This window comes from Oryx dammah, unplaced genomic scaffold (genome assembly GCF_014754425.2).
Source record: "Oryx dammah isolate SB20612 unplaced genomic scaffold, SCBI_Odam_1.1 HiC_scaffold_26, whole genome shotgun sequence".
Classification (NCBI taxonomy): Eukaryota; Metazoa; Chordata; class Mammalia; order Artiodactyla; family Bovidae; genus Oryx; species Oryx dammah.
This window is the reverse complement of record NW_024070210.1, coordinates 33,097,761-33,123,205: the sequence shown is the minus strand read 5'-3', so window position 1 is coordinate 33,123,205 and position 25,445 is coordinate 33,097,761. Positions and strand designations below refer to the sequence as shown.

Below are 25,445 nucleotides of genomic sequence, written 5' to 3'. Positions count from 1 at the left end.
CACATTATGTTGTTATTATTATCATTATAGGTTGACCTAGATTGTTGTTTAGTCTGTAAGTCGTTTCTCTTTTGTGACCCCTACCAGACTGTAGTCCACCAGGCCCCTCTGTCCGTGGGATTTCTCAGGCAAGAATACTGCAGAGGGTTGCCATTTCCTTCTCCAGTGGATCTTCCCAGTCCTGGGATTGAACCCACCTGTCCTACATTGACAGGTGGGTTCTTTACCACTGAGCCACCTGGGAAGCCCTTGTCCTTCTAGATAGGTGAGAGTTTTTCTTTAATATCTCTAGTGACAGGGAAGCTAACAATTTTATCTAACAGCTATGCTACACTGTAGCCTATTTTTTTTTGTTTAGATTATGGCAAAAATTAGTCAGAAAATTATATCTCTGAAAACATCCATCTTTTGCACACGTGCCCAGCTCTACATTCAGCCTAAAAACTTAACTTGTTCCGTGTGCTGGTGCGTTACACTACCTGCGCTCCTCTTAGAACAGAGGGACTGAACATCGCGGCTGTGGACCAGAGCCGAAAGAGCGGAGCCTCGCGCTCTGGCGCGGAGGGCAGTTCTTTTCCCTCTGCCTCCGCACTGGCAGATTACTTGGCAGAGGGGACAGAGCGGGGCGGGGGCAGGTTCAGGACACCTTTTGGCCGGGGCTTCTCACCTATCACAATTCAGTTCACAAGTTTAGGAATGTGCTTCTTAGCCACTGCCATTCTCTTTCAACATCTCTAATTCTTCCCCAGGTGTGTTTACAGCTGCCGAACACCTGTTAATCCCATTTACTTCCAGTCTTCCTGGGCGGGGTGAAAGGGATAAAGAACGAAGGAGAGAGGAAAAGGACTACCTGTCAACTTTCTCTTGCCTCGAAGAGGCAAAGACTAAATTCACGTTGCAAACGAACCAGTTTTCATCAGTCATTCCCATATTTTTCACAGTTCAAAGTTTTAAACTTCCTCTCTTTTTCGGGGATTTTTCTCTCCTGATTGTTCCATTTTTAAGGGACACGGGTAACCCTCCCCCTATCCCCGGTCAGAGCAAAGGTTAAACGTAGTACAGCTGAGGAAAAGCATTTTTAGGAGATTGGTCCAAGGCCCGGGAGCAGGCCCAGAGCGGGTAGGCTTTGCGGGAGCTTCGTGGGAGCACCAGTCTGGCCCATCCTTCCCGGGCTCCGAGCTGCAAGGTCCGCCGGCTGAGCAGCCCGCAAGGCCGAAGATAGTGGGTTTAAGGGCTGGTGACTCCCAAGCCCTCTGCAACTTCCCTGCCCTACAGCCCCACCCACCAGCAAGCAGCCGCCACCCGGCTGCGGGAGACACCTTCGCCCCTCCCCTCCACAGGTCACCTCCCTCCACGCCCTTTTCCCTCGGCCCGGCAGCCGGCAGGCAGGGAAGTGTCGTAAAGCCAGGCCCAGGAAACTTTACCCGGGGTAACAGCCGAGGCGCTTTACGGCGACGGCGGCTGAGTGTGATCCTTGGCGGTGGCAGAGGCAGCCGCGGCGGCGAGGGAGGCGGCGGCGGCTGAGGAGGAAGAGGAGTGGCGGCAGTGGCGGCGGGGACCTGTGCGGGGTGAGCCGCGCGGAGGGGACGGGGAGGGGCCGCGGGTGACAGGGCTGGCGGATGGGCGCGGGCGGACGGGGACGGTGGCCGGCTGAGCAGCTGGGCGGCGCTGAAGAGACGGGGCGGGGGGTGGCGCGGAATTGGGGGGCCAGCTCTGTTAGGGACGGATTCTGCCTTTGTTTCCCCCCCCCACTCCCGCCGCCCCCAGCCCTCGGCTTCCTCTGCTCCGCGCTCGTCCGCCGGGTCTCATGGCCTCCCCTCTCGGTCTGTGTCGCCTCTAGGATGGCGGAGGTACCGCCTGGGCCTAGCAGCCTCCTCCCACCACCAGCACCTTCGGCCTCGGCCGCGGCCGAGCCCCGCTGTCCCTTCTCGGCGGGGGCCGCCCTCGCCTGCTGCAGCGAGGACGAGGAGGACGACGAGGAGCACGAAGGCGGCTGCTGCGGCGGGAGCCCGGCGGGCGGCGAGGCGGCGGCCAAGGGGCATCCGTGCCTCCACTGCCCTCAGACGCCGCAGGAGCAGCTGCAGCTCAACGGATTGATCAACCCCGAACTGCGGCACCTCCGGGCGGCCGCCTCCCTCAAGAGCAAGGTTTTGGGCTCGGCCGAAGCGGCCACGATCGCGGCCACCCCCGAGGGGGGCCCCAGAGCGACTGCAACAAAAGGAGCTGGGGTACACTCGGGCGAGAGCCCCCCTCACTGCCTCCCCAGTAATGCAAGAACTGCGCTCCCCAGCCCGGCAGAGGCAGCGGCGGCGAGCGATCCCGCGGCGGCCCGCAATGGACTGGCGGAGGGCACGGAGCAGGAGGAGGAGGAAGACGAGCAGGTGCGGCTGCTGGCTTCATCCCTGACCGCAGGCTGCAGTTTAAGGAGCCCCTCAGGCCGGGAGGTTGAGCCGGGGGAGGATCGGACGATACGTTATGTCCGATATGAATCCGAGCTACAAATGCCCGATATCATGAGACTGATCACCAAAGATCTGTCTGAACCCTACTCCATATATACCTATAGATATTTTATCCACAACTGGCCACAGCTGTGCTTCTTGGTAAGTGGATGGAATGAAAAGCGGGTGAACCCGGCAGAGATCCAGGCCGTGCGGGGCAGGGAGTGTGAGGGCTGGAATGTCAATGTATGTATTCTGCGTTTCATAGTATGATACATGATGTAAAGTGCGTGTACACACTCCTAGGTGTTTAATGAAACAGTATGAAAGGTAAGACTTCGTGATCCGGGTCAACTTGGTACTGATGTAAATGCAGTAAGCTAGTATGATGCAAGTTGGGGGTCTCGTATCCTGTTTACACTAGCTTATCATCATGTTTAACCGTCTTTAATTATCCTCCCTCATCCTCAAAGCACTTTGCAATCATTTAATTTGCGCATGGTTCTGTTCAGATACAGGCCTTATTAATCTCTCAATTACAGCCATAATCAGGGAAGAGTGTATGCATAAACATGTTTTGGTGAACATGATTGTCGGTAAACTTGCTGTGGCCACATTGGAGAATTAAATCTTACAAGCATATTCTGTAATTATGGAGATTGTTTCCTTTTACTTCAACAGGACAGTTAGCAGTTGTAGCCAGCCTGTTTTCTGCTGCACAGTTGCAGAAGGCGATACTAACACTTCTGGTGGTTGAAAGACTCCTGAAACTTGAGCAAAATACCCTTTTTGGGAGTGTAGGAAACTAAGTGTGAAATTGTTACTAATCTATAATTTTTTTTAAGAAGTTGGTCACAGGTATGTCTAAATGCTAGTACTAATGCTGGCTTGTGTGAAATATAATTGACAAATTTTTTACTTATATCTGAGTAAGAAAGACTTGGCTTACCAAACAAGTTGAATATATGTATATATATATGTGTATATATATGTATATATATATAAAACTTACATAGTACTGGTAGTACCAATAGTTTCCCGATAATATTGACCAGTTTCAGTCTGTATGAAACCTTTCACCTAAATATTGACTACAGGTGTGTGGTTTGTATCATGTGCTCACAGCATGTTGTTTCCATTGAATTTTATTAAAGGCAACATGCTTTTAAGGAGTGTTTTATGATATGTGAAGGGAAAAGCCACTACCATTATTTATTGTTTAGAATTGACTTACTTTCACTTGTTAATTCCTTGTAAAATCCTCTGACCATACTTTAGAAATCTGTCTTTCTGATTCCATAGCTTGGTGGTAATCTGAAAATGTAACCTCTGTATTGTTGTAATGGTAGTTGTGCTGTTTTCTGCATTCACTTCACTAAACTTCAGTTTAGTATGTTTGTTTAAGCTGGGAACTATTTTATATTCTACAAAGCTACTCTTACAGGATTCTAACTGTTGCATCAAGGTAGAAGTTCTAAGATATGTCTGTGTCAATGAATATGGGAAAATGGTTTTCATAACATTATTATAAATGTCATTATCAAATCCCATTATAAATGCTAAAGATTGTAGATTGATTGTAAGTTAACTCACAAAAGCATACAGTTTAGTTACACTTTAAATTGAAATGGTGTGTGTGTGTATTTTTGTTAATTGCAGAAGATAGTTGTATATGTATGATAGTCAACTTTTGAGTTCTGGTATTACCTCAACTTGTCTGCCATTTAGACTCTGATAAACTGAATATTAGTAAACTTTAGTTTGATTATACATACACTCTTCCCAGTTCACCAGCTAATTGAACTTTAGCCCTTAATAGCTAATTTGTTTAACATTAAATTCTGAATATCTAGAAATAGTGATATACACAGTAGTTGACCTATAAGATTTACTAATGCAAGTATGAAACTGGAGTATTAAACATAAAACAATGGTTAAACAGTCAGACCATTTGGAACTGGGGCTTTTATACTGGAATTAAAAATTTTTGAATTTCTCATGAAAACTAATTTAAAACAAATGTATGTTTATTTCAAGTCATACCATTTAAAAATTATAAAGGATCCCAGATATAATCTAGTTCAACCTCTTTTTTTTTTTTTAATGAAAAAAATGAAAGATCAGAGAGACTTGAAGTCTGCAAGTCTCCAGATATTTGTGTCCAGAGATGTAAAGCTAGAACCCAGGTCTTCTGGCCTCTCATTATGGAAACAACTAAGAACTTGAAAAATGACATACTCTTGACTAATTCAGCCAAGATCCTGTGTCCCAAGTTATGCTTCGCCAAGGAATAGTTGTCCTTGCGAACATCAATCTCAAGAGACTAGGTCTCCAGAATGTTCCTGGTTTCCTTAAGTAACCTGCAGTAGATCAAATGGAGTATATAAGATTGTTCCTTAGAAAAATCACCAATCCTTGACCATATTTGACTAACAAAAATGATGGTTTTTAACCATTCTTCCTAATAATTGTAACATGTGAAAGTATGATACTGTACAAATAAGGGACACTGTCATTTACTATGTTCTTAGCTAATTTACCTTTGTCTCTTTGAGTTCATGGTATTTTCAGTTGTTGCCTTTTTGAACTTCTTACCAGCGATATTCTATAGTACTTCTGTTATTTGTTCTAAATTTAAATTTCCAGCTTCTTCTGTTCTGCTGTTTGTGGTATTCTGGAATTTGGGAATCTATTTCACACAACTTATGTGTTTCAAGTTTTATAGATTGATAAGCATTTGACCTTTTAGAGATAAACTTTAATCTTGCCTGGAATTTTTCAGTTCCCATCCTTGAAAAAAATGAACACATTTTAATAGCAAGAGTTCCAAATGTAGATACAGAAGCTTTTATCTGGAAAAAATTGACATGCAGTTTAGTGATTTGTGTGTATATTCATCAACAGTTTGTCAGGAGAAAATACAGCATTAACCTTCCTCGGTACCAACATCTTACTAATAACTGTGTATCATATCTTGGACTTTTATTTTTAAATGATGTTTACAGTTTGATTTTTTTTCCTTCAGATTCATGATTCGTAAGAAATTAGCCTAAGAGTGAACTCATGTGATACTTTGCTAATTACTTTCTTGGTCAGAGGACAAAGATTTGTTTGAAATGGCTATCCAGTTTGAAAGTATTGTCTAGTTGTATGCTAGTGGTTTTAATTTTTCCTCTTTCAAATGGTTTATTAACTGTGAAATCTAAGTGTCCTACAATTATGTATCATAGATTTGTCTAGATTTCCATTTCCCCTAGTTTATGAGGTCAGGCCAAATTTTCTTTAATGTACCATCTCACCACACACACCTATATTTGAAGTAAGTTATGTCCAAGTCAGAAAATGCTGTTCAAACAGGCAACTTTTGTATATATTTCAGTACTTAGTACAGAAAAAAATTTTAGTTTCCAAAAGAATTTTGAAAGAACCAAGTTGATTTATCATGAATAAAAATAGCAATAACAATTTTAGAGGTTTACTGGCCCCAAGTAATTTTGGATTGTGTTGATAAAACAGAAATGAATTAATGTGAATCATTGAATTTAATATCCTTTCAAAGTAAATCAGCTGCAATTAAATCAACTGTACTTCAATTAAAATAAATAAATAAAATTGATATCCCTTCAAAAGGATTTTTCTGACCTAGTTTAGGCTTGCGTGAAATGGATTAGAATTATCTTGCCTAAAGATTTCTCCGCAGTTGGAAAAAGGCTTTTTAATCAATTTACAGAATGATGAACTAAAAACAAGTCATAACAAATTCAAAAGAGGTATTAAGTATATGTTGGGCTTTGCTTATTGCTTTTTTTTAACCCATTCCTGGTTTTGTTGTTGCAATCATTTCTGAAAAATTAATTTTATTTAGAGATGATTTGAAACTTTCATTTTTTATTAAAATGAGGGCCCTTTAATAGCAAGGTATTTCTATCTGACACATTAAACAATTGGAGCTGTTGCCTTTTTATATTTACCAGAATAGAATATTTAACTGGAACTTCTTGTCAGGGATGAATACTGGAAAAGCGTGTTTTCAGTGGTGATACTGGAAATTTTAATGAAAATGGAGGCTGATTAGCTTTTATTTAATATATAGTTTCTGTCTGGAAGACTGTACATTTTTATTGAAATAGGACACTTTGTAAAAATTAAGCTTTTACTTTAATATGAAACTCTGAGTATCGGATATTCTGTGAGCTTTAACGGTAATGACTCTCACTGTCAGGAGAGTCCTAAAAATGAGACCATCATATATCTAGTTTTTATAGTCCCTCAATAACAAAACTACTTGAGTAGGATCTAGGGAATACCTTAAAAACAATCCTTTTTCTGAAAATCTTTTAGTTTTTTAATTTTCCTGATCAGAATCCAACTCTGCTAATCAGGTATAAATGTCTTCTATCTGTCTTTTGCTAAAACTTCATCATGATTGAATATAAATTTGTTGTACTCTGTTGATAAGTTTCACATTATAATATCTAAAGAAAAGACTTTTTCTTAAAAAAGTTATTTTCACGTCTCCTCTTTCCCAAATCTTAAACATGTCTTTATTGCAATTGATTATAAAGTACTTCAATGTTTACCATGTGGAAGTTTATTTTCCCCCTATATAATGATAGGCTTTAATAATGAGCATAAGAAATTCATATTGTAAAGAATGTTGAAAGATTTTAAAACTAGAACATTTGAAGGAGTTCTGCGATTTAGATTTCTGAAATTTCTGTGATTGCTCTCGCTAAAATTCTCATTATTTCTTCCTCCTCCAAAAACACTGACCAGTGGTTGGTTGCTCTTTTCCTGGGTAGTTGTACAGTACTTAATGGCAATGTATTCTTTGTAACTGTTTGTTTATTTTTAAGGCCATGGTAGGGGAGGAGTGTGTAGGTGCCATCGTTTGCAAGTTGGATATGCACAAAAAGATGTTCCGCAGAGGTTACATAGCCATGTTAGCCGTGGATTCCAAATACAGGAGAAATGGCATTGGTAAGAAAAATATTATGTAAAAAAAAGAATGCCTAAATTATCTTCATTTTTTTTAAGAAGCAGAAGACTTAATTGTAAATAGTATGTAGAAATGAGCATGAAGCTGAGAGAAGACTATTGATTGCTTTTGTTTCAAAATATTTTCAAAATGTTTTTAAAATGAATTGTTTCCTTTATTACTGTTTAATTATTTGAGAGATTATCTTTCTAACAATTACTAGGTGATCAGTTTTCACCTCCAAACATTTTTTTGATCACATTCAAACTGTATTGTATTGAGTTCTACAGTTTTTAATAGGGTGCTTGATTACGGTGCTTAAGCAGCTGTGTGTACTTGGGTTATGGGTTCAACGGGCTTCAATCAAAGCAACATTATGGAGAAATTACCATTATTTCATACTAGTCACCAAGCATTGTATTAGCAATTCAGGGAGGTCCAGAAGAAAGCAGAATTGTTTGTTACTGCTATTCCCAAACTTCTGGGCTACCTTTCCTGGTATTTTCAGTTAATTTTATGGTTTATAATGGTCATTAGAATCATCTGGGTGGTTTACAAACAAATGCTTAGGCCCCTCCCCTTAAGAATCTTGTTTGTCCTGTTAGAAGTAGGGCTGAAATTTCCCCAGGTGACTATGTTGTCAGCCACTTAAGAACCACTGTCCTAGAGTCTTGGACCTACTGACTTTGTTCTAAAATGGAGGAGCAGGTAGACAAGCACTGTCTTAACATGGCAAATTCTGAAATGTTCTGAAGCTGAGTAAGTATTCATGAAATAAGATTTGATGCCTCTGTGTGCGTGCTGAGTTGTTTCAGTAATTTCAACTCTTTGCAACCCCCTGAACTGTAGCTTGCCAGGCTCCTCTGTCCATGGCATTCTCCAGACAAGAATACTGGAGTGGGTTGCCATTCCCTTCTCCACGAGATCTTCTCCACCCAGGGATCGAACCCAGATCTCCTGCATTGCAGGCAGATTCTTTACCACTGAGCCACTAGTATGTAATTACTAGCAGCTTTTTCACTTACAGTTTTGTTTTTTTAAGCCTCTTATGAGTGGCTCTGTTCAATTGAAGACTGGTTTGCACAATCTGAGACATGAGATATCATTATGAATAGATTTACTTAATACATTAGGTTTAACCAACTTTTCTTACAGTGTTACAGTTTGCCACTAAGATTTTTAATGAATTGGGATTATTATATAAGCCAAGTTTGCATCTTAGATGTATTAATAAGAGCTGATAAGGATTCATGGCAAATGATAGCGAATTTTCTGGCTACTTCAGAGGGCAGAAACCAGTGCCTTGAGGATTGCATCTTGACCCTTGAACATGTTTTGTATGGCCCATGTAATGGATGCTTGCTTGTGTACATGATTTGAAAATTTAAGGAAGTTCCTATAAAATTTGGATTTCTTCTCTTAAAATTAGATCTGGCATTTGTTTTCCTTTTAATGTCCTAAGTATATCTACTCTAAACTAGAATACAGATAAAGCAGTGAAACCATCTGGTGTGCCCAGGCTTACTATAGTGCCCAAACTACAAGGTTTGTAGGAACTAACCCAGTATCTTGGGCCCAGTTCGGGTCATAGCAGTTCTTGTATGGTCTTTGGCAAGATTGGCTTAGAGGTCACGCAGTGAGTTCTTGCTAGCTGAAGGAGTTCCTGGATGGTTCTGGCTGTATCTTGCCTTTTTCTTGGAATAAAATAGCAATTTACCTCTGAGAAAAAAATATATATCAGGAGCCGGGTCTTTCAAAAGGAAACTTATTCCTATGCATAGGTTCTGTTGGGCCTCTCAGAATTATAAATATTATAATTTATAATGTAAATTATAAATGATATAATTTAGGTATCTATAAGAAACTAATTACATTTTTACTTCATTAATACTCAGCTCTGTATTCTAGGTACTAACTTGGTTAAGAAAGCTATATATGCTATGGTTGAAGGAGACTGTGATGAGGTAAGTCTTCCTAAATGTTTAAGACCTTTTGTCCTGGGCTATATTCTACTGGGTATTTATATAAGTATCCCAAGTAAATCATACTGTAATTTCATTGCAGACTATTATTATATAAATATAACTTGTGCTGAAAATTGTATTCCATTTAAAAACACATGAACTTTGATCTAGAACAAATTTTGAGATGATAATGGGAGCTAAAATTTGTTGTGTCAAAATATAAAGGTAAAATTTTAGATATTTTCAATAAATAATTGGTATTCAGAACTCCGATTTGTTATCAGTCAAATCATTTAAGGTAGTTCTTATTATAAACCTTATTGTAATGTAGTTGCATATTGGCCTTGGTTTCTCTCTAAATAATAATTTTTCCCCACTGTGGGTCAGCTATCAGCCAATATAAAAAACATTTCACATTTGAAAAAACTCTCAGCATTAAATAATAAGGCTGGAGGGGGGAAGACAACCACTTTTTAAATGTAGAACTGCCTGTATATTGACATAAAAGCATCTTTTCTCTTCAGCTTGTTTGTAAAGCCTTGTGGAAGGTAGTTTCTTTGTATGCTGCAGCACTGTGCTTTACATATGATAGGTTCTCAATAAATAATGGCAGTGGTTGGGAATATTAAGATTTACTATTACATAATGTGGAAGGAAATAAGTATAAACTAGGAAAGTATGGGTATCTTTAATATAATAGTGGTGACTAAGAAGTACTAAAGTTGTATTGTGCTAGTAATTTTGTGAGTAGTACTTCTAACACTTGTCTTTCTTATTGGAGGGCAAATGTTCCTTAGAGAGTTCTCAAAGTACTTGAAGTTAGGTAATTTTTTTTCTCAGACTGATGCCATTAAGTAACTTACTTTGATTATTTTTAAGTGGGTTTTTTTGGTACAGAATTTATACACAAATCATTAACCTTTATATATGTGTGTGTATTTGGGATGCAAAGTCTCCTTTCCCCCCCATCTCCACATTTTTCAACTCTTCATCGTTCTTTCTACTTACAGCTACTATTCATCTTGCAATTTGCATCCTCCCGTTTTCTAAGCACACTTGAATGCAAATAGTCACACTTTTTTTTTTTTTAATACAAATGAAATCACAAATTATTTCTTGGTAATAACTACTTTTTCCACTTAACAGTATCTCATGAACAGGATTCCATGTCAGTACGGATGGACTGCAGAGTTACTATTCTCACACTGCTTGTCCACTTTTGTAGTTTGTAGCCTGACGGATCCCATTAGATGGTGGTTGTATGAGAAGGCCTACAGTAATTGGACAGCACAGGGAAGTCATCCTGGGATTTATGGATATTTAATTATTTTACCCCAAATAAGAAAATTCACACATGATGAAGGATCTCATATTCACAGCTTTTAATCTCAAAAAGTAATAGGTGCCGTAACCCTGATTATTTATATCACTGGTAACTAAAATATGAGTATAAAATTGAGTATAAATTTTTTCATGAATGTAGGTCTAATATGGACCATAGCTATATTGGCTTAGATGGTTTATCAAGAAGGGAAGTTGGGCTTCACAAAAGCTGTTCAACAGTTTGGATGAATCTTTGGATGAAAAGACCATGTTTTGTTCCTTTACTGAGTACTGTGGTTCCCAGTGAACAGAGATGTTATAAGGAGGGAGTATTATGTTCCTAATGGATAGCTGTTTCTGATTTATCCTAGTTCTACCTGTGAGATAGGTAGTATGCTTTATCTTAACTGATCAGATGTTTAAATAGTATAGTTTTTCTTTGAAAGTTCTGAGGAATGATGAGATTTTGGTTATACTGTTGTAGTTTCAAGGTTAAGTCCTGAATTAGTGATACATTTTATGGTAGAACTATTCACTGTGGGCCTAGGGTTCTAACTCTGATTTATTTTTCTTACTCTTGAAGCAATGGGTTTTACTCAGTCTTAGAATGAAATGGGAATAGTTCCATGAACTTACTTCTGTTGTATGATTTTTGCATTTTAAGTAGCTCTGCTTCTGGTTTAGGGTACTCTTCTATGGCTTAAAAAGATTGGTTATCTGTGTCCCATATTGTCCCGATAAAGAATTTGCTGTAGAAAGGGACAGAACTCTTGTTTACTCTTTATTAGGCTTTCCCTTTCCCTTTCATTGAGTTTTAAACCACATAAGCAGCAAACTCTTCTATCCCCTTTTTCTTTCTAATTTTTGATGGTAGTGTGTTTGTTGGTTCTACTTCCTTATATTACCATTTCATCCTGTTTGGTTTGTTTTTTTCCCCTCCACTCCAGTGTAACTACTTTGTATTTGCTAGACCCAGTAGTTTCTTGGTCTTCCTCTGCTTATTAAAAAACTTCTCAGTCTTTTAAGACCCAACTCAAATATCAACAACTTCTTTTAAGTTTTCCTTGATCCGTTTGGACAGAATCAGTTGCACCTTCCATGGTTTTTTTGACTTCCATTTCTGTAATACTTACTGTGCCTGCATTTACTTGTTCAGAGTCTGCTTTAGACACTGAGAGCAGAGATACCATTTCTTATTTACTGCTGTATTTTTAATGCTTAGTATATAGCATTTGTGATAGAGTACATGATTCATAAATATTGGTTGAATGACTAGTTCTGTGCTTCACCATCTTAATTATACCTCTTTTGGGGCAGGGGGGAACTTTTGAATTTTGATTTGTGTAATTTTTAACTTGTCTTTCTGTCTAAGCTTTCTAGCTTTTTCTTATTTTTTTTGCACATAAAAATATATCTGCAGGGTTAACAAGTTATTAAAATGCCTTTTGATACAAGCAATTTTATATAAAAATAGTCTTGTATATAATTCATTGTTCTGAGGAAAACTTTGAAACTATAATTTTCCACGAATATAATGACTATAAAATAACCAACTTGTAATTTTACTTTCATTAGGTTAGGCCATCATTTCTCTTAAAGTTAAGAAACTTAAGAAACTTTGACAAATTACCAGAAAGACGTTTGGGAAGGCTTTTAAATTACATTTTCTACTACATAGGTTGTGCTGCTATTTTTTTATTCTTACAGAGAGAGATATTTTTTTTAATCTATGAGAAAAACATTAAGATAAATACATTTGGAAATTTGGAAATCTCTGTGAAGCTTTACTGTATGTATCCAGTTAATTTTTACTTTCCTTCTGTTTGCAGAATTTATGACCTTGAGTCATGTTGTTTTTGATTGCCACTTGTCATTTTAAGATAAATTCAGAGTAAATTAAACTGAGGTTAGTTGAAATAAAGATCTGTACATTTCACAGTCGAGATGTAAATCATGCTTTTGCCCAAATTACAATATTACCCTTCTGGTCTGATAGATCTTTCCATTTTGCCATTCTATGACTTTCCTGTTTATATCAGAATTAGACATGTTTAAACAGTCTAGGGAAAGATTTTTTTCATTTTTTGTATATTTGGAGCTGACTAAAAAGTTATAGCATCAAAAAAAAAAAAGAAACAGATAAATGCATTCCTTCACGAGTAAGAAATGCATTATCTGTGTTGCTGATCTGGCCTGAATTTGGTTACTTCCTTATGTGCTCTGCCTGCCAAATGTTTAGTAGCTACTAGGACAAGCTTCTTTGGTTTGGTTTTACATTAGGGGAAATAATAAGAATACATACAAATAATATATATGAATTTTCTTGTGTACTTAAAATAATGAACCCACATGTGGCCATTTACTTTTATGCACTTTTTAAAAATTTGTTTAGGTTTATGCTATGGTTACCGTCATATTAATACTCAGAACTAACTCATAAATGATGAAAATACATTGGAACCAAAATTTCTTAATGGAGTTTGAGTGCAGTATGACCTTGAAAACATTTTTAGTTGACCAACATCTTATTTCCTTCTTTCCCCAGCCCCTGGCAGCCACTGTCCTAAACTCTCTTCTATTAAGTTTGACTATTTTAGTTTATACACATAAGCAAGCTCATGAAGTATTCGCCTTTCTATTTTGACAATTCGCTTAGGGCAGTGGCCTCCAGGTTCACCCATGGTTGTCCCACTGGCAGGGTTTCTGTTTTTAAGGCCACAAAGTATTCTCTGTGTGTGTATGTAAGATATATGCCCTCCAGGTTCACCCGTGTGTGTGTGTGTGTGTATAAGATACATGCCCTCCAGCTTCACCCATGTGTGTGCGTGCGTGTGTGTGTGTGTAAGATATATGCTCTCCAGGTTCGTGTGTGTGTGTGTGTAAGATATATGCTCTCCAGGTTCATCCGTGTGTGTGTGTGTGTGTGTAAGTAAGACATATGCTCTCCAGGTTCACCCGTGTGTGTGTAAGGTCTACGCCCATATATCTTCCAGGTTCACCCATGGTTGTCCCACTGGCAGGATTTCTGTTTTTAAGGCCAAAAAGTATTCTATGTGTCTGTGTGTAAGATACAGCCAACTTTTTCTTTATCCATTTGTTGGATGTTTAAGTTGTTGCCTTATTTTAGAAATTGTGATCATCATGAACATGGGAACCTTTTTGAGGTCTTGATTTTACTTCCTTTCGTTATGTACCCAGAAGGGTGATTGCTGAATTGTATGATAGTTCTTTTTTTAATTTTTTCAGGAACCGGCACACTCTTTTTTTATAATGACTGTAGCAGTTTACATTCCCACCAACAGTGGCTGAATTTACTTAAGTAACCAGTAATAAACCTGTTACATGTTAACAAAATAACATATAGTTTATGGTAATATAAGGATGACTTTAAGTTTTTTGTGTTCAATGATTATATGTTTGACATTTTTAGTTTTTTCACTGGAAACATAGTTTATCTATGAGACAGAGGCTGCCAGGTGAAGAGCAGAGTAAAATGGAGTTATTTAAACTAGAAGGATTTTTGGTTGAGTAGTTTGGCCTAGTTAAAGAACTGGATATGAGAAGCCTGGGTTCTAGATACATCTTCTATCAGTATAGTTGTGTGATTGTAGGAAGGTCATTTAACTTTTCATAATCTGTCTCTTTGTCTCTGCAGTGTGATGGTAAAGGGATGTGATCTTAAAGGGATGTTATGAAGAGAATAAAATTGTTTATTCAGCCCTGCCTCTAGAACTCCTACCCGGTAGTTTTAAAAAAAGGCTTTCTAAACTGTAATAGCTTGGCTCATCCTGACGGTGGTTTGTTCCTCAGAGAATCTGTAGAATTTCACTGTAACCCGTTTTTTCTGTTGAGTAGAATTCAACTTGGCCAAATTTCTTTTAACATTAAAATAACCTTTGGCTTCCTATGTAGTATTCCCATGATGCAGACTAGATAATTTTATAGAAAATTTCCATTATAAGCCCAAATTCTGCTTTTGTGTATTTATAAAACTCACTAATTGTTACAAAGTAGTTACTTCTTTGTGGAATTTTCTGTTGTGTCAAATAATATATGATTTCTTTGTTCATAGAATGTAAGGGTACTGAGAGAATCTTTTCATTTTAATCAAAGTGTTAGTCCTCTGTGTAATGTTTTGCTATAAATTGGGGTTTATTTTATTAATCTGTTAGGATGCTAACAAACCTGAATTCAGCTCTTAAGTTATACCTCAAGTGTATATTTATGTAGTCATAGCCTCAGCTGTTTTGAATATTTTAGATTACTAAATATTAATGAATATGAACTTGGATTCCCTGTATTATGTAGATCTCCCATTTGCTGCTTTGTTTTACTTTTGGAAACAATCTGAGTTACAGAAAAGTGGATACTATTAAGTTCTAGTTCACATTTTCAGTCTGGGGTCTATTTTTGTTCTACTGTGACCTTGAGTTTCATTCCCTTATAAGTTAGAGATACATCTATTTCATAGGGTTCTTGAAGAAAATCACATTATGTCAGATGCATGTAATATGACATAATGCATGTGAAATGCTTTATGTAGTGCTTAGCCTTCAATAAACAGTATTTTTTTTAAACTGTCACTCTCCTTTTCATTTCTGTGAAATCTGTTCTGAGTTGTTGGAGCTTTATTGCTTCTCATATTAATTGTTTTAACATTTTAGCTGTAATTAGGTGCTGGCCTGAAACAGAATTGTAGGAATTACTCAAGAGAATAGTTCAAAATTGGTAAATTGCATTGTCCAAATGGGAGTGTTTCAAATGGAGGATGGCATACATCACTGTTAAATTAGTCTTTTAAGAGCAGAGAGAAATTATTGATTTCTTATTCTCACCTTAAACCAGTTTGCTTTCTATATAGTTTTTATTTAAGGCCTTCTTAGGAACATTTTCCCTTGATCCTGAACCATGAATTACTTGTTTTTAGATCTTTTTAGAATTTGGATTTAGTATGTGATTTGCCTTCATGAGGTTTTTTGGATAGGTAATTGCCTCAAGATAATACTTTTTCTCAAAGTACTCTGGTCATTTAAAAGCTTGACAGCACTTTTGTTTGTTTCATGTTTATGTAATATATGTAATATAATGAAAAGTGCTAAGGATGTATATAATTAACAAATGTTTAAGAGCCTTCCATGTGTCAGGCAGTATGTTAGGTGCAGAGGAAATGGCTGTGAACGAGGTACCCATGATCCCTGTCTTTGTTGAGCTCACTGGCTGGGAAAGATGTCATAGCTCATCAAACATGAGACAAGAGTGCAGTTGAATGAGGAGCAGTGCAGAGTGCTGTGGGGCAGTCTGAAGGGAAAGAGATATTCTACCCAGTATGGAAGTGACATGCTAAAGCCAAAAGCAAGAATAGGAGAATGGGAAGAGCATTCTTCCAGACAGAGAAAACTGCTTATGTGAAAGGTCTAGGGTGGGAAAAATAATGGTGAGTTCTAAAAACTGTGAATTTAGTGTTGATCATGGTGAGGAAGGGATGGGGACCTAAAGCAGAGTGTGTGTGCTCAGTTGTGTCTGACTCTTTGCGGCCCCATGGACTGTAGCCTGCCAGGCTCCTCTGTCCCTGGAATTTTCCAGGCAAGAATACTGGGGTGGGTTGCCATTCCCTCTCCTAGAGGATCTTCCTGACCCAGGGATCAAACCTGCCTCTGTTGTGTCTCATGCATTGGCAGGAGGATTCTTTTTTTTTTTTTTGGCAAGAGGATTCTTTACCACTAGCACCACCTGGGAAGCCCAGTTATTAATAGCAGGGTAGGTGGAGGCCATATCTTGATGGATCTTTCAGGTCTCTTTAGATTACTGTTAGATTGTGTACCCTTTCTTGAGGACAAAAGGGAGTCAATAAATGGTTTTAAGCAGGGTATTAACAAGAGCATCACTCAGAATTGAAAGTGAAAGTGAAGTTGCTCAGTTGTGTCCGACTCGACCCCATGGACTGTAGCCCACCAGGCTCCTCTGTCCATGGGATTCTCCAGGCAAGAATACTGGAGTGGGTTGCCATTTCCTTCTCCAGGGGGATCTTCCCAATCCAGGGATCAAACCCGGGTCTCCTGCATTGCAGGCAGATGCTTTATCCTCTGAGCCACCAGCGTCGCCTCCAATGCGGGAGACCCGGGTTCGATCCCTGGGTTGGGAAGATCCCCTGGAGAAGGAAATGGCAATCTACTCCAGTATTTTTGCCTGGAGAATCCCACGGACGGAGAAACCTAGTAGGTTACAGTCCATGGGGTCGCAAATAGTCAGACACGACTGAGCGACTTCACCTTCACCTTCACTCAGAATAGGAGACGTTAAAGCTAGGAGGTAATAGTTGATGGCAGCTTAGACTAGAATGTTATCAACGGGAGCAGAAAGAAGAGGGTCAATTTGAGAGAGATTTAAGAGATAAACCTGAAATAGTGCTTGGAGTATTATATACAGGGGAGTGGAGAGGAATGAGGAATGAGGTACAGAGATGACTCCCAGGCTTTAGGTTTGAGGCATTCATGGATGGACATCTTGTTACTGATGTGCAGAATTGTAGAGAAGTTGGTCATGAGTTTTTTGGATATGATGAGTTTTTTTCTCATATCTGTTGCTTGAATTCTTGTCAGCTTTTTTGTTTTAAATAGCTTGTGATAGAACAGAAAGAGATTCACAGGCTTTTCTTGGGCCTTTGTTTAATTATACTCTGCCCTTTTTTTCCACTCTATAAACACCAGAGGGTTGTGACATCCCAACAGTTACTATGGCTTACTGTGTTGATTCTCAGTGAGGTAGGTTGAGAATCAATAGAAAGGCAAATAGAGCTATGTATGTAAAACATACATAGGGAGGATGGGATAGAGGATACTTTGGTAGAGCAATGTAGAAGTAAAGTAGAAGAACATCACATAATATTCAAAAGTATCAGTTCTTCATTGTCAGGGCCATTGGTTCAGTAGTATTTAAGAAGACCTAGATAGAAGTTAATACTTGTATTCCTCTGTTAATATTATATTGATATCCATAATGTATGGACAGTGGTTCTCAGAATGTAGTCCCCTTAGCAGCATCATCAACATCACCTGGCAATTTTTAAAAAAATGCAGATCCTTGGGCACCACTCCAAACCTACTCAGAAACTTGAGTTGATATGCAGTTGATATCTGTTTTAACAAATACTCCAGGTACACTAAAGTTTTGGTATCTTTGATCTAGTTTTGGCAAACTTTCTCTGCAAAGGGCCTGATAGTAAATATTTTAGGCTTTGCAGACCACAAGTCTCTGGTGCAACTGCTCATATCTGCAGTTATATTGAGAAAGCAGCCAAAACATTGTGTAGATCAGTGGACATGGCTGTGTTTCAATAAAACTTTACAAAAACAGGCAGTACGCACATTTGGCCTGAAAAGGGCTACAGTTTGCAGACTCTGGTCCTGACCCTAGATAAATGCAGTAGTTATCACCAGGATAAAGAATGACATATTAATGAGAATGTAGGAGTTAGAGGTCAGTTTGAATAGTTTCAAGTACTGGTTTATTTTCTTAAACCTTTGATTGTTGATTTTTTTCTTTTCTTCATCTTTTTGTCACACTACTTTTCTTTACAAGAAACTAATTCATCATCGTTTTAGTATAAAACATATTTCTCATTGCTAAAAATTCCAAAGTGAAGGTGTTAGTCGTTCAGTCGTGTCTGACTCTGTGATCCCATGGGCTGTAGTCCATGAGGCTTCTCTGTCTATGGACATTTTACAAAAACCAGTAGGAAAGATGTTCCCAGTTTTCCTACTTCCCTTGCCCTGAGAGATAATTAACTTTTACAGTTCTGATACTTTTTCTGGATTCTTCCTGTACATCATTAATGTTTATGGTTTCACTGTTGGTTTTAAAACAATTAAATGTAGTTTGTTTTTCTTAAATATTTGATCATATTGTTTATAAGTGATTTGTCAAATTATAAATTAGTTTCAAATATATAAAATTGTAACTTAGTTTTCTCTTTTTATTTTGAAGGTTGTTTTGGAAACAGAAATAACGAATAAGTCTGCTTTGAAACTTTATGAAAACCTTGGTTTTGTTCGAGATAAGAGGCTGTTCAGATACTATTTAAATGGAGTTGATGCACTGCGACTTAAATTGTGGCTGCGTTGAGAAACTGACATCAGGAACAACTTTCCAACCGTGCAGAATCGACCTTTGCATGCAATGCAATTTGTACAGAATTGCTTTGCAGGTGGATTTAGTGATTTTCATGCAGCTCTTATCTGTCAGTGTCTCATTTGAGTGTCGCACAATATTTGTTGCACTTTGGCATGGCGCATTTCTTCTGAATTAAAAGAGATTGTTTTAAACTTAAAGAGTTCTTTTGGTACCAACAAGATGTGCCAGTTGATAGCCAAGATTCGTTTGTTCATTTGGAAAGTCTGCTGACATTATTTACACAGTGATAATTTTATCGCAGAACCAGGATGTGGAACATGATTTTTGTTCCTTAAAAAAAGCCAATGTAGATTGTAAAAATCTCTGAATATACTAACATTTCACATGAAACCTGCCATAGTTTTTCTGAGGGGGTGGGGGAAAAGCTTCAATTTTAGGTTTTATTTTTTCAATATTAAATTTTCCATTCTTGAATATTGGTACCTCAGTTATTAGTGAATTAAAAAATTGTTACGTAGGGTTGGGTGTGTCTTACAATGAGTAAAGATAACAAATTGCGTCTGCCAGTGCCTGTGTAGATAAGTATATTTGTCTTCATCTCTATAGTTTTTGAATGCATGCTGTCTTTTCCTTTTCTTTAAGGCCTTTGCAAGCAAACTTGTTTTTATTTAAATTCTAAATTTGATAATAAATTATTTCAGATTTTTATAATTTGGAAACTTTTTCCAGGTGAGTGACAGAGTGGTTTACTGTAGAAGTCCCTTCTTATCTTACAAGTTAAATCTACTTGGAGTATCTTTAAGAAATGACTCAAAAGGGATGAGAAAAGTTGATGAAGCCGGGAATTGCTGGGTTTTAGATGCACTTTTTTTGAGAGTGAGGGAATTTTTGGAAAAGAATAGAAAAATTAATGTAAATTGGTATGATTTTATTTAATCAAAATTATTGCTCAGCTGTGAGGAACAGCTTTTACAAAGTAGTTGGAACTTTTTCCCACTTGGTTTGGATTCACATTGCTTCCACTTTAAATGCTTTGCTTTTGGTTCTTGGTGTTGAAAATAAATTTCGAGGTGCACTGTATCTGTTTTAAACTGATTTTATTTTCTTTTCATTTATTTGTGCAAATTCTTGGGGGAACTTTGCTTAGTTCCCAGAAAACAAAAGGGAGACGTGGACATTTTTTTTTTTTTGGAATGAGTTCTGTGGGTTTTCTTAATAGCCATCACTATGTTCATTAGTTATATTTTGTTTCAGCCAATCTGTGCAGTGTAATACATTTTAAAGTTGATTGCTTTCAGTTAAGAGACCTGTGATGGATAATTTATTTGACTGGAAAACCTAGGTACCCATTTAAAAAAAAAGATTCATTCTCTGTGAAAAATGTTTTGTAGGAATCTATTGTTTTTTCATTAATTTGCATATGCTTTTCTTCTGCTCTAGAATTTGGTTTGAATTTTATTTTATGGCTATAATTACTGTATTTTTTAAAAACCCTACCTCCATTAACAGTTGGTAAAAGCCCCCTTTCAGGAAAGTTTGTTGCCTTTTTTTTTAAAGGAAAGCTGCTCCTTGCTCAGTGTAGTGTCTTGAAAGTGAACATGGTAACAAGTACTTTTAAAATAAAGATTCATAAATTTGGTGAAAATGAAATCTTCCTGTTGATGGGATCATTTGTATTAATAGTTCCTTATTTTTAAAGAAAAACTTTTTCTTTCCATTTTATATTGCTCTTGAAAGTTTAATGGACAGAATACTTGGTTACATTAAAAATATGAAGACCACACAATACTCAGCTTTCAGGGTGATCTTTTTGAGTATGTTTTGCTCAAACTTCATTTGGACTCTAGCACTTAGAGGAATATCAATTATAATGATGCTTCTGTCATTCTTGATATGGAGGGACTTGAACGAAGTATATAGTTAGTACTTTCACTGTCAAATCTTATCTTACCACCTTACGTTTGACTCGCTGGTTAATGGGTAATGATTGTTGATGAACATACATTTGCTTGACTCACTAATAAGGACAGTTCTAAAGTAAATACATGCTTGTTTTTTAGCCCAGCCATTAATTTTTTGGCAGATTGTCAGTGAAACCATCACTACTGACCTTTTCACCCAGAATTGGCCAATTTTGCTGAATTGACTGGGTGTTTTAATTGGGTATTTTAAACATGAACTTAGCCATGTGACTGAAAAGTCAAATGGTTGTTGTCTTGTTTAGCTGGTATATGTTGAATATCATTGTCTACCTTGTATCTTTAATTGGCTGTGCAAAAATTGTTTACTTAAGTGTACTGAAATTTTTCTCTAGCTGATAACCCAGCACCAAAATTAAGTCTTGAAGTATCATCAAATGAAATTTTTATATTGGGCGTTGATCTTTCTTATATAATTGTGAAACGGTTCCATTTGAAATTGATAGAGTGAGTTCACTTGGCTAAAACTGAGCAAAGTTGGTGCAACTTTCTTTTAATGGGGTGCTGCCTCTTTAAGACTGACTGTACTCTCCACTGACACTGGTTTGGCAGTTGGTACTGCTGAACATTTTTATACATGCTACCATGAAGCTATATATGTTAGTGTTGAAGAAGCTAACGGGTATACTACCATTTTTGATGTGTGGGCTGATTATAATTTCCCTTACATGAGGATGAAACTCCTCTAGAGAAGTCCACAGATCATAAACCAGATAGTAGTTTCGAATCTGAAGCCAGCAAAATTAAAAAAAAAAAATTACTATTAAAATATTGGTTTTAGTATTTTCTGCCTCTTCCCCAAAGTACCCTCTCCATTTGCTTGACAAATCTGTGTAAAGTTTGTTTGTCACATGTTTTAGCTTTACCTTGCCCTGTGTTATGGTATTGGCTGACATGTATAAGACTGGATGTGTATATTTATTATGGTGTCTAAAAATCATGAAGTTCATCACTTTCCAGGAGCATAGATAAAAGCAAATTGGTAGTGCATCAGTTACTTTTCAGTGCACCATGACATCACTAAAATGAGTGCTATATTGTTACAGGGCTTTCAGGTTTGTAAAAACATAACCATAAATTATATTGACGTCAGATATGAGTTGAGTATCTATAAAGTATCACGTGTATCTCAAAATATTGGACTGCTGTTTGATGACTGGATATTGCTGCATAATTTTCTTCTATTGTCCCAGATCCTTTTGGAGAGAGAGATTTAATGGGATTTGAAATGTGCAAGCTGTCTCAATAAGATGCAGTCAAATAAAGTATGGTTAAGTTGTGTTTGCATTTTTCTTTTAGATACAGGTGTGTGCATTTTATGTTTGAGTTGTTTTACCTACCAAGAAGTAAAAAGCAAATCTATTCTGTTCCCCACTTCCTGCCTTGCATCTAAGAGTTATTTGGAAGAAGTTATATATAATTGTTATCTCTCTCACTTTGTGTTCTGACAAAGAAAATGTGAAAATAACAACGGGAACTTGATTTTCCTAACAGTATTCAAAGTTAGCTTGTATACCAGCTATCAGTACAAATGAGAGCATTTTTGCATGCATTAAACCAAAAGTTACTTTTCTGTCCTTATTCTGTAGAAATTTATTTGTAAGACAGTTTTTATTTTAATTATTTTTTGTTGATAACGTAGGTAATATCCCCTGACCCTCAAGACCAAAGTAAAATAGAGCAATATCTAAAGGGCTTTTGGTCTCGTTCTTGTGAGAAACTTTAAATGGCAGTTATGTATTCTTTCTTATTTCAGAGTTTATGGATAGTAGTGGAAGATCTGTTATAAATATGGCTAAATTACTTTCATCATGCATGTCACATTTTTACTTTGTTCTTTTATAGTCATGTAGTGAAAATAGAATGTGAGTTCATAGTTTACTTGGCCCTATATGGAACTCTTAAGTACTTCATAAATTGTCTAAATAAGGACAAGAAAGTTGATATCGTTCTTTCACACATATAAACAGAGATCAATAATAACCTGTAGCCTAAAGATATGATACTTTTAAATAGCTTTTTAAAAGTGAGTTGGAAAAATTTCATGAGTATTGCACGATGCACTTTCTTCAGATCAGAGCTGTTCTCATGGCACTTTTTATGATGGACATGTTATTTGTGCTCTCCAGTATGGTAGCCACTAGTCAGGAAGCTACTGAGCCCCTGAAGAAAGGCTAGTATGATTGAATAACTGAATTTTTATTTACATAGCTACATGTGACTAGTGGCTCCTGAATTGGATAGCATAGCTTTAGGTAATATTTAGACAGTAATAACTGGGAAAGCAGTTTTTGAAGAGGATTTTTTAAGACCAGCTTATTGATGAATGAAATAGAAGGATCATGATTAAAAATTGCCTCTGAGCAATGTACGCTATACAAGAGTAAAGCTACAGTATTTATGTTGACATTAAACATATTTCATTAAAATAGTGTCTGTCATAGCACTTATTCATAGTGCTCTTGCTATGAATTAGCCCTTCTGAGAAAAGCAGCCCTTTCAATTTTTTACCATTTGGTAGTTGTCTCGGTTGCAAAGGTGCACAGATTCAAGTGCCAAAAATTGGTTTCTGATAAGACTGTCATATTCTTTTTAGCTTTAAAACATTTTACAGCATTAAGCTAAATAACCTCTCATTTTAGGTGAATTTGAGATAATTTCACCTCTATATGAGATTAGTCATTGCTTGTTTTATGAGTGGTCAAACTGAAACATGGAGGTATATCATTTTTAATCCATTTAAAAAATTCTAGATTATGTATGTTGATACAGAGCAAGTGTTTTTGTTTCTGAGAACCAGATTCACTTTGCTGTGTTCTCTGTTCACAGCATATCACCCTTGACTCTAGCTGGACGTCTAGTAAGTGTAATTCATCAAGAGAATAGGAGTGGAGATAGGAAATACCTGGCCCCAGGGAGTGCCAGGCTTGGTATGACACTTAACACTGCTGGAGAAAGCTCAAGGCACATGTTCTATTGATAGTAATCAGTGTTAATCTTCATGTGAAAAAGATTTAGGAATAATAAAGATCACCAAATTGCCAAAATCGATGTTATACTACTTAAAAAATGTAAACAATGCAGGGGTTAAAACGTAAGGTTTTTATAATACTAAGAAATAAGCATATTTTTAGTTGATTAATTTTCATGACTACCTCTTTGCTGTATGAATATATCTCAATTTTTTAATACCTCAATTTCCTGAGACTCTGTATGTACGTTTTTGTAAATAATTTACCATATGGTAGAGGAAAGGACCTGACTTAAAGAAATTGTATGAAGACATTTGTTACTGGATTTGTTACATAGTAAATTGATTTGAAATTTCTTTAAAACAGCCTTTTCTGCCCCCCTTGATTGAGGTTTTTTTTGTTTTTGTTTTTTCAGTAAACATATTCTTAGTGAGATTTGTGTTCCAGAAAGCGTGTATCCTCATTTGTTCTGCAAAGATTTGTATGTCTCCTGTGTTTTCCTTTCATGCCAAAGAAATTCATTCTTTTAAAAAGTCAGCAGGTTGCACTAACTGAAAAAAATTTTTTGCCCCTTAAATAGGCATTAAGTTTTACTTCCTGAGACTTAAATATTTTCCAAAGGAAAATAAATTCAATTTTTTAGTTAAAACCATTAGTAAAAATTTGTAAAAATGTGTTTTTAGTAATTCACTAGTTCCATAGGAAATAATATTGGCAATTTTAAGGAACTGTGCTGCTTTAAAATCCACTTTTGTTTGAAACTTTTGAAAACTGATACATAAAGTGATTGCTAAATTTCATGTACATTTGTGAACTGTTCAGGGTTCAACGCCCTAACATAGGGGATAGATCACTAACATCTGTAACGCCAGATAACCTGTGATTGTACATGTTTATTGATCATTTTAAAGGAGCTGAAGCTGCTGCCTTAAAGCTAAACCTGCTGCCTTAAACTTTGCTACCTCCCTCTAATCGTGGCTGTAAACAGTGACTGAAGAGTCAGCTAGCCTTATACTTGATTTTATTGTGAATGCTAATAAAATTTACAAGTCCACCAAGTATTGACTTAACTAGGTAAATGTAAATGGATTTCAACTGTGTCTTTGGCCAAGTTTACTTGATAGCTTATGATAATATGAAATGAAGTACACCAATATGGATGTGAGCATTGTGTTTGAGTTACTGTGAGAATAATTATTTTCTTAATATTTAGAACTGATAATGAGCATTCAAGATGTCTATTTCCATCCTGATGATACTGAGCAAATTTCTTAATCTCTCTGAGCCTTTAGTGGTAACTGCTTGATAAACTTAGTATGAAGAATAAATGAGATAATTTATGTAAATTCACTGTAATGGTACTTAGTAGCCTGCTGTGCTGTGCTTAGTCTCTCAATCACGTCTGACTCTTTGCAACCCCATGGACTGGAGCCCACTAGGGTCCTCTGTCCAAGGGGATTCTCCAGGCAAGAAGGAATACTGGAATGGGTGCCATGCCTGGCAGAGGATCTTCCTGACCCAGGAGTCAAACCCAGGTCTCACACATTGCAGGCAGATTCATATTGTCTGAGCCACCAGGGGAGCCCAGTACTGGAGTGGGTAGCCTATCCCTTCTCCAGGGAATTTTCCCAACTGAGGAAGCAAACCGGGGTCTCCTG

At 37.2% G+C, this 25,445-nt stretch overlaps 1 protein-coding gene across 2 annotated transcripts; it reads left to right on the top strand.

Moving 5' to 3' along the window:
* Nucleotides 1-1,441: 1,441 nt before the first annotated feature.
* Nucleotides 1,442-22,113, top strand: NAA30 (N-alpha-acetyltransferase 30, NatC catalytic subunit). Of its 2 annotated transcripts, XM_040226373.1 has the most exons (5): nt 1,442-1,568; nt 1,841-2,603; nt 7,298-7,421; nt 9,328-9,383; nt 18,690-20,486. In XM_040226373.1, the coding sequence occupies exons 2-5, from the start codon at nt 1,842-1,844 to the stop codon at nt 18,825-18,827; spliced, it is 1,080 nt and encodes a 359-aa protein (XP_040082307.1). In that variant the 5' UTR covers nt 1,442-1,568; nt 1,841; the 3' UTR covers nt 18,828-20,486. The 2 variants fall into 2 exon arrangements, with proteins under 2 accessions (XP_040082307.1, XP_040082306.1); XM_040226372.1 differs by lacking the exon at nt 1,442-1,568 and having other exon boundaries at nt 1,601-2,603; nt 18,690-22,113.
* Nucleotides 22,114-25,445: the final 3,332 nt, after the last annotated feature.

Excerpts from the sequence above, each read along its gene's own strand:
- NAA30 (XM_040226372.1), top strand. The coding sequence starts at position 1,620 with ATGGGCGCGGGCGGACGGGGACGGTGGCCGGCTGAGCAGCTGGGCGGC. Across the intron at positions 2,604-7,297 it reads GGCCACAGCTGTGCTTCTTG|GCCATGGTAGGGGAGGAGTG; the intron begins GTAAGTGGATGG and ends TTTATTTTTAAG. Across the intron at positions 7,422-9,327 it reads ATACAGGAGAAATGGCATTG|GTACTAACTTGGTTAAGAAA; the intron begins GTAAGAAAAATA and ends TCTGTATTCTAG.